The sequence below is a fragment of the Cebus imitator genome, unplaced genomic scaffold (genome assembly GCF_001604975.1).
Source record: "Cebus imitator isolate Cc_AM_T3 unplaced genomic scaffold, Cebus_imitator-1.0 Scaffold299, whole genome shotgun sequence".
NCBI classification, from domain to species: Eukaryota; Metazoa; Chordata; class Mammalia; order Primates; family Cebidae; genus Cebus; species Cebus imitator.
Genome location: NW_016107614.1, coordinates 1,505,964 through 1,515,719, shown reverse-complemented (window position 1 = coordinate 1,515,719; position 9,756 = coordinate 1,505,964). Strand labels below are relative to the sequence as shown.

The 9,756-nt window shown below is 42.2% G+C and overlaps 1 protein-coding gene across 3 annotated transcripts in view; it reads right to left on the bottom strand.

Moving 5' to 3' along the window:
* The window catches only part of ARHGAP19 (Rho GTPase activating protein 19), a 67,593-nt gene that overhangs the window by 40,473 nt on the left and 17,364 nt on the right, over positions 1-9,756 (bottom strand). For all 3 annotated transcript variants that reach the window (XM_017502781.2, XM_017502782.2, XM_037729356.1), the window contains exons 2-4: positions 5,094-5,359; positions 4,041-4,121; positions 2,634-2,843 (exon numbers count right to left, since the gene is read on the bottom strand). In XM_017502781.2, the coding sequence (XP_017358270.1) occupies positions 2,634-2,843; positions 4,041-4,121; positions 5,094-5,359 (557 nt within the window). The remainder of the gene's footprint in view (positions 1-2,633; positions 2,844-4,040; positions 4,122-5,093; positions 5,360-9,756) is intronic.

Genomic DNA, 9,756 nt, shown 5'->3' with positions numbered 1-9,756 from the left:
CATATCCAGGTCAGGCACATTGGCACATGCCAGTAACCCCAAGGTGGACAGATCACTTGAGCCCAGGATTTCAAGACCAGCCTGGGCAACAGGGCAAAACCCCATCTCAATAAAAAATAAAAAGATCTACACATGCCTTTGATAATGCCACTCACTCCACTTCTCCCCACTCAGATATTTTACAGCTAAAAAATGAGAGTGAAAAATGAGCGTGAATATGTCCTTGTTTACAAGCTGCTCCTTATAACAGGCAGCTCCCAATGGAGTCAGGATTATTGGTTCTCCCCTAACAGGCTAAAAAGGTTATCAACAAAAAACGGTCCACTGGATAATGAAAGTTTCAAAGAACACTAATAACCATTTGAGTACAATTCATATAGACCTAAAAATGATTACAGTGTGTTATTTAAGCTGTTTAATCTCAATAATTCCAGGTTTAGGAAAGGCAGATAACACTTCTAGAAAATGTCCCCTGTTAATATGAAACTGAAAACAAAAATTCCTTCCAGTTATCAGCAAGGCATATGAAAGGCGACAACTGTGCCACGCCTCAGTATGTTCTCGAAGAATAGTGAATCACAGGGTGGTGGAAGGGAGGATTTCAAATAGTGCACTAAATGAATGAACTGAACTGGAAAGCAAACAAAACAAGCATCCTTCATGTTAACATTTGTAAAAAGAATATTTTCCAAATCTTTTCCAAAGGTCTAACATCTTTATTTCTCCCCAAAATAACTGTAAAATTATATAACATCGTAGTAATATTTACTCATTGTATCATTTGGATTGCTACTAAAAGTGCTTTAAGATTAATTTTTTTTGGCCGGGCGCGGTGGCTCAAGCCTGTAATCCCAGCACTTTGGGAGGCCGAGGCGGGTGGATCACGAGGTCAGGAGATCGCGACCATCCTGGCCAACATGGTGAAAGCCCGTCTCTACTAAAAATACAAAAAATTAGCTGGGCATGGTGGTGCGTGCCTGTAGTCCCAGCTGTTCAGGAGGCTGAGGCAGGAGAATTGCTTGAACCCAGGAGGCGGAGGTTGCGGTGAGCCGAGATCGCGCCATTGCACTCCAGCCTGGGTAACATGAGTGAAACTCCGTCTCAAAAAAAAAAAAAAAAATGAATTCCCTACCACACAGGCATAAAGGAGTATGACGAAACCATTTATGAGCTAAAAATGGAAACTTCTCTAAGATACAATAAGTGAAAAAGCAAACCACAGAACATAGATGTGTACAATCTATTACATAAAAATAGAAGAAAAGAAATATATGTATTTGTTTGGAAGTACACAAAATATCTCTGGAAGGACACTTTAGAAATCAGTGACACTGGGCTGGAGGCTGGGGCTTATGCCTGCAATCCTAGCTAGCATTTTGGGAGACTGAGGGAGGATCACTTGAAGCCAGGAGTTTAAGACCAGACTGGGCAACAGGCTTTCTTTTTTTTTTTAAGACAGAGTCTCGCTCTATCACCAGGCTGGAGTGCAGTGACGCAATCCCGGTTCACTGCAACTTCCGTTTTCCAGTTTCAAGCAATTCTCCTGCCTCAGTCTCCGGAGTAGCTGGGACTACAGGCACTCACCACCACGCCTGGCTAATTTTTTGTATTTTTAGTAGAGACAGGGTTTCACCATGTTGGCCAGGATAGTCTCTATCTCTTGAGCTCGTGATCTGCCCTCTTCGGCCTCCCAAAGTGTTGGGATTACAGGCGTGAGCCACAGGCCCAGGCTTTCTTTTTTCAAAAGAAAAAAAATTAAATCAATAACACTGGTTGTTTCTGGGAAGAACTGGGTGTTGGGGAACAGGGGTAGGAGAGAAGATTTTTACTGTATATTCTTTGAATCATCTGAATTTTGACCTAGGTGTTTCTATTTAGAAAACAAATATTTTTTTAAAAAACAAATTTCTAAGAGTAGAGATGTCCTCAACTGAGGCATAGAAATACTGAGTAAAAACCCCAAACCAAGGCAAAAATACTGAACCTGTAACCATCTGAAATAAATGAATCAATCCAATGAAAAGCATACATTTATTAAGCAACTAAAATGTGTTGAGCACAGTGGCTCATGCTATAATCCCAACACTTCAGGATGCCAAGGTGGGCAGATCGCTTGAGCCTAGGAGTTCAAGCCTGCACAATATGGCAAAACCGCATGTCTACAAAAAATACAAAAAAATTTGCCAGGCATGGTGGCGCACGCCTGTAGTCCCAGCTACTTGGGAGGCTGAGGTGGGAGGCTCACCTGGGCCTGGGAGGTCAAAGCTGCCGTGAGCCAAGGTTGCACCACTGCACTCCAGCCTAGGTGACAGAGTAAGACCCTGTCTTCAACTAAAATGTTCAACATACTACTCGAGGACCTATCAAAGATTCAAAAATAAATAAAACCCAGACCACATCTTACCATCAGCTCATTATCTCAATACAAAGCTTAATCACCAAGAAAGACATTCAATTAAATTAAACTTAACTAGCCAATACCTATGAGTACAAGAGAAGTCCAACAATATCACAAAGTCTTAACCAATATTAACAGAAGTATTGCTGCGGGTCACAAGCAACAGAAAATTCCTAGGAACTTTACTAAATTGAAAGAAATGTATTTACATCTCCCTCTTACTTCCTATACTCACCAGCAATTTTGAGGTGCGCATTGAAATGTTTATGTGTCAGCAGAGGCTCCGGCAACTCTCCTAGAAACATCTTCAGCAAAGTGGCAACATCATTTGAATGAAACTCCCCTGATTCCAAGTCAATGTCAGTTCCATTATTGAGAGCATCCCTTAAAATCTGCTGTCGGACACTATTACCTGGTACTCTAAACAAACCCTCTACTCGCAAGTCTGTTTAGTATAAAAGAAAGCAGAGGACAGGCAAAAAGGAAGCAGAAAGATTATGATTAAAATACATAATCTAAAGACTACTTTACACTTAAAAGAACCTTTACAAAGCCTTTCAAGTAAGTTTTTGCCTTTTTTCACCAGGGTAGTTTAGAACCTACTGACCTCCTGAGGAGACATATCTGAACGGCCCTGAGCATTTGGAGATCTTCCAAACTAAAAGGTAGTCCCCCCAGGAGTCATTCAACAACCTGAGGTATGTATAGACATTCTGAATTTAACCCAATCAAGTCAGAATTAGATTGAAAAATAAACTGAAAAAAGCCAAATCTCCCTGAAGACCTCTTCTCCTTGTTTATCACAGACTTGGTTTGGAGGGGCTACATACATGTGTGGATGTCTGTGGCTCTCGTAAACTGTTTTCCCAGCCCAGAATGAATCCAGAGTCTCTGCATTGCTCTAGGAATCAGAACTCTAACGTGTCAAATTACCTTTCAGCCTAAAAGATTACCAGAAGCTTAGGATCATCCCAACTAAACTATTCATTCCTAGGCCAGGTGAAATGGCTTATGCCTATAATCTCAGCACTTTGGGAGGCCTAGGCGGGTGAATCACTTGAGCCCAAGAGTTTGAGACAAGCCTAGGCAATATGGCAAAACCCCATCTCTACAAAAAAATACAAAAACTAGCCAGGTGCAAGCTTGTGGTCCCAGTTATGAGGGAGGCCGAGATAGGAGAATGACCTGAGCCCGGGAGCTCTAGGCTGCAGTGAGCCAAGATTGCACCACTGCACCCCAGCCTGGATAACAGATTGAGACACTGTCTCAAAAAGAAAAAAATGTTTAAGTAAAGAATGTGTTTTAATCATGTAATTCTGGAGGGAAAAAAAAAGTATCATGCTCTCTTAAATAAATGCCACAATTCTTTAGGAACAACGTATTTTTCCAGAAGAAATGTCTCTCTGAGTCGAGAGGTAAATGTGACTTCACAGTCTAATATATATACACTTTGAGAGTATAAAGCAAATGAATATATGAGATGAAGTTTAAAAGGAAATGCATTTAAAAATATGCCACCTGAAATTAACACTGGTTAGTTCCTTTGTTGATGGTTAATTAGTACTTACTAACTCAAGGCAGCTCTCAACAGAAAACTGAGAACTACTTAAACAAAGAATAATAAAATTTCAAGTAGTCTTACTTTTGTGTAGATATTCAATCAACTGGTATATCTGGGCAATGCCTTCCTCCGTCAGTGGGGACCCAAATATCACTCCTTTTTCTGAAAAACCATATGATATGACAGGGCTGTATTCCACACAAATAGTACAAAGTCATCATAGCTAAAACCACTCAAGCATCCTATTATTTCACAATTCAGCAAGTGTTTTCACATGGTCAGTAAACAAAAACCTTAGAAGTGGAAGTAAACTAGAAAAGACAATCAGGACAACTCTCAATCAGCTTTCTCAAGTTCAATATTAGGCTATAGGTTCCTTGAGCGCAAAGGTCACCTTCTTGTTTGTAAGAAGCACATACCTACTAAGTAAGAAGGAGATATCTAGCATGTTAGTATTTAATTTAACAACAAACAGAAGGCCAGACATTGTGGCTCACACCTGTAATCCCAGTGTTTTGGGAGGCTGAGGTGGGAGGACTGCTTGAGGCCAGGAGTTTGAGACCAGCCTGGGCAATATAGTGAGACCCCGTCTCTACAAAAAACAGAAAACAGTCAGGCATGGTGTCGTGCACCTGTAGTCCCGGCTACCGGGAGGCTGAGACAGAAGGGTAGTTTGAGCCCAGGAATTTGAGGCTACAGTGAGCTGTAATGACACCACTGTACTCCAGCCTCAGCAACAGCGTGAGATCCCATCCCCTAAAAAAAGAAAAAAAGAAACAAAGGAAAAAAATTCAAGCTTTCTTTACTATAGCCTCTAGCTATGTAATTTTGATTTTTTAAAGATTATTTTCACATATTAATAGGGCATGAAAATCAAGACACCCCTGATAACTACCTAAGTTAATCATGTCATCTCTCAGAGACTGAATATATTTGCTTTAGTTTAATTATTTATTTATCTAGACAGTTTTTATAATTTGTATTACTATTACTTAAGGTGTTACTACTTATGAAAAATTTTTTAAATGGCCCAAAAATGCTTTAACAGCAACTCTTTAGTGAATGTGCAGATGTTGAGAGAGAAGCCCAGGGCGCAGCTGAGGCCTACCCACCCTTCACAGACACATCTCCTACCCTTGCGCTTGAGAGACATGAGAGACCGGAAGAATCCTGACGCTGGGCCAGCCCCGCCAGGCAACTTAAGGTCCACTTCCCCCATCAGCTGAGCCAACTCCGTTCCAGGCAAATCAATGAGCCTTGTGATATTGCTGACCACCAACTCGGTGAACACCTCAGGTTTCTCATGTCGGAGCTTCTCCACAAAAAAGTCAGGATTAAAGATAATGGGCTGACCTCGAAGGGAAGAGTCATTGCAGATCACAAAACTGCAGATGGCATCACTGAAAAAAAAAACAGAAGAAAATCTCTCAGGACATATTTTTGTATGTTTTATATGCACTACTCGTTGGGTTCTTTGGTCCTGACTCCACGCAAAGGCAGAGGTTTCCTTACAGTCAGCTTCCTTTAATTGAGCCAGCTGCCCTTGAACTCTGTTCCTTACAACCACAAAGCCTCACAGAAAGGAAAGCACAAGTACATAAAACAGATATTAATTCAGCTTTTCCCATGTCCACTAATAGGTTTTATTTTAAAATACTCCAATTCCGGATGCCTCTGACCCATCCATTATAATCTAAGTCCAACCTCTGCTCAGACAGTTCTCTCTAGGGCTCCTGATCTTAGCTGGTTCTCCACTCCTACATTACATTGGGCTATATGCTTGGCAAAGCTCCTTTGGATCTCAGAAATATTTTCTTCCCTGTTCTTTGTTTCCCAATGCCTACTATACCCTTGTATTAGTCCATTTTCATACTGCTAGGAAGAAATGCCCAAGACTGAGTAATTTATAAAGAAAAAGAACTTTAATGGACTCACGGTTCCACATGACTGGGAGGCCTCACAATTTTGGCAGAAGGTAAAGAAGGAACAAAGGTACATCTTACATGGCAGCAGGCAAGAGAGTGTGTGTGAGGTAACTGCCCTTTATAAAACCATCAGATCTCGTGAGACTTATTCATGGTGGGGAAAACCCACCCCATGATTCAATTACCTCCCACCAGCTTCCTCTAATGACACATGGGGATTATGGGAGCTATAGTTCAAAATGAGATTTGGGTGGGGACACAGCCAAACCACATCATTCTGCCCCGGCCCCTCCCAAATCTCGTGTTCTCACATTTCTTTTTTTTTTTTTTTTTTTTTTGAGACGGAGTTTCACTCTTGTTACCCAGGCTGGAGTGCAGTGGCGCGATCTTGGCTCACCGCAACCTCCGCTTCCTGGGTTCAGGCAATTCTCCTGCCTCAGCCTCCTGAGTAGCTGGGATTACAGGCACACGCCACCATGCCCAGCTAATTTTTTGTATTTTTAGTAGAGATGGGGTTTCACCATGTTGACCAGGATGGTCTCGATCTCTTGACCTCGTGATCCACCCGCCTCGGCCTCCCAAAGTGCTGGGATTACAGGCTTGAGCCACCGCGCCCGGCTTCACATTTCTTTTTCTTTTTTTTTTTTGAGACAGAGTCTCACTCTGTCACCCAGGCTAGAGTGCAATGGTGCAATCTTGGCTCACTGCAATCTCTGCCTCCTGGGTTCAAGCAATTCTCCCTGCCTCAGCCTCCTGAGTACCTGGGATTACAGGTGCCCATCACCACACCCGGCTAATTTTTGTATTTTTAGTACAGACAGGGTTTTTCCATGTTGGCCAGGCTGGTCTTGAACACCTGACCTCAGGTGATCTGCCTGCCTCGGCCTCCCAAAGTGCTGGGATTACAAGCATGAGCCACCATACCCAGCCAGTCCTCACATTTCAAAATCAATCATGCCTTCCCAACAGTCCTCCAAAGTCTTAACGCATTTCAGCATTAACTCGAAAGTTCACAGTCCAAAGTCTCATCTGAGACAAGGCAAGTCCCTTCTGCCTATGAACTTGTAAAATCAAAAGCAAGTTAGTTAATTCCTAGGTACAATGAGGGTACAAGCACTGGGTAAATAAACTCATTCTAAATGGGAGAAATTGGTCAAAACAAAGGGCTATAGGCCCCGTGCATGTCTGAAATCCAACAAGGCGTAATTAAATCTTACGGTTCTGAAATAATCTCCTTTGACTCCATGTCTCACATCTAGGTCATGCTGATGCAAGAGGTGGGTTCCCATGGTCTTGGACAGCTCTGCTCCTGCGGCTTTGCTAGATCCCTGTTCCTGGTTGCTTTCACAGGCTAGCATTGAGTGTCTGCGGCTTTTCCAGGTGCACAGTGCAAGCTGTCAGTGTATTCTGGGGTCTGGAGGATGGGAGCCCTCTTCTCACAGCTCCACTAGGCAATGCTCCAGTGGGGACTCTGTGTGGGGGCTCCCACCCCACATTTCCTTCTCCTGAACTGATCTATCAGAGGTTCTCCATAAGGACTTCGTCTCAGCAGCACACCTCTGCCTGTACATCGAGGCGTTTCCATACATACTCTCGAGTCTAGGCTGAGGTTCCCAAACCTCAATTCTTGACTTCTGTGCACCCACAGGCCCAACATCACATGTAAGCTGCCAAGGCTTGGGGCTTTCACCCTCTGATGCAATGGCCTGAGCTGTACACTGGCCCCTTTTAGCCATAGCTGGGACCCAGGGCACCAAGTCCAGAGACTGCAAAAAGCAGCAAGGCCCTGGGCCCAGCCCACAAAATCATTTTTCCTCCTAGGCTTCTAGGTCTATGATGGGAGGGGCTGCTACAAAGGTCCCCTGGAGATGTTTTCCCCATTGTCTTAGAAATTAGCATTTGGTTCCTCCTTACTTCTGCTGCCAGCTTGAATTTCTCTGCAAAAAATGGGTTTTTCTTTTCTACTGCATTGTCAGCCTGCAAATTTTTCAAACTTTTATGCTCTGCTTCCTCTTGAACACTTTGTTGCGAAGAAATTTCTTCCACCAGGCCAGGCGTGGTGGCTCACGCCTGTAATCCAAGCACCTTGGAGGCCAAGGCAGTGAATCACCTGAGGTCAGGAGTTCAAGACCAGCCTGACCAACATGGTGAAACCCCATCTTTAAAAAATATATCTAAAATAAATAAATAAATAAATAAAATTTTAAAAAAAGAAAAGAAATTTCTTCCACCAGATACCCTAAATCATCTCCCTAAAGTTCAAAGTTCCACAGATCTCTAGGGCTGGGGCAAAATGCCGCCAGTCTCTCTGCATAGCAAGAGTGATGATCTTTATTCCAGTTCCCAACAAGTTCCTCATCTCCATCTGAGACCATCTCAGTCTGGATTTCATTGTCCATATCGCTATCAGCATTTTGGTCAAAGCCATTCAACAAGTCTCGAGGAAGTTCCAAACTTTCCCACATTTCCCTGTCTTTTTCTGAGCCCTCTAAACTGTTCCAACCTCTGCCTGTTACTCAGTTCCAAAGTTGCTTCTACACTTTCGGGTATCCTTACAGCAGTACCCAACTCTTCCGGTACCAGTTTACTGTATTATTCTGTTCTCATGCTGCTGATAAAGACATACTCGCAACTTGGTAATTTATAAAGGAAAGAGGGGTTTAATGGACTCACAGTTCCACATGGCTGGGGAGGCCTCACAATCATGGTGGAAGGCAAAGGGGGAACAAAGGCACCTATTACATGGCAGTAGGCAAGAGACCATGTGCAGGGGAACCTCCCTTTATAAAACCATCAGATCTTGTGAGACTTACTCACTATCAAGAGAACAGCACAGGAAAAACCCGCCCCATGATTCAATTACCTCCCACAACACATGGGAATTATGGGAGCTAGAATTCAAGATGAGATTTGGGAGGGGACACAGCCAAACCATTTAAACCCCTTTTTACTTCTAATATGTTGTTATGTTTAAGAACTGTATAATTGAAACTACAGCAGACATATAGTTTGTATCTATTAACAATTAATTCTAATGGCTTGTTCTAATCCTTATTATATAAACAGTCATCTATTACATAACCAACAAATGGACATAACACAAGCTAGAAAGGACAAGTTATCATATCTCAGTTGGGCAGAATGGAAATGCACCTGACTCATACAAACATACCCACAATAAAAGCAATCACAACTTAAAAGTGGTCCATTATGCCCTAGGTACCAAAGCACTGTTCCAGGAAATATGACAGCACTTCTAAATATTAGATATAACTAATCTACAAAGGACATTGTCAATACTACATGGATAATTGTTAATAACAGTATAGTGAAAACAAGGCATGGGTAAACTTCAAAGTTCATCTCTATTTCCTTGAAAAATTATTGCATGATTTGATCAACAGCCCACATCTTCCGTTGGTGGCTAGGAGATTTTTTTTTTTCTCTGAAATGATAATGTATTATTAGAAATAACATATTAAGCTATTGTTGCTGCAATAAAAATAAAAAATAAAGAGAAATAACATAAAAGTTAAAAATCTACGAATGTGTGTCCTCAAGCTAAAAAGTCACTAAAAAGAAAAAATTTTAAATGCTTGTCTCCTCAACCTTTTTACATACTAGGTTATTTTTCCTGTTCAAATGCCAGTGATGATAAATAAAAGCCAGCTCGAATTAGAAGCAACTTCATCTTAAATCTTGACAAGAGCCTCTTTTTTTAATGTCAGCTTATTTCAATCAAGAAGCAAGAGTCGGGCCGGGCGTGGTGGCTCACGCTTGTAATCCAAGCACTTTGGAGGCCAAGGCAGGCAGATCACCTGAGGTTGGGAGTTCAAGACCAGCCTGACCAACATGGTGAAACCTTGTCTTCA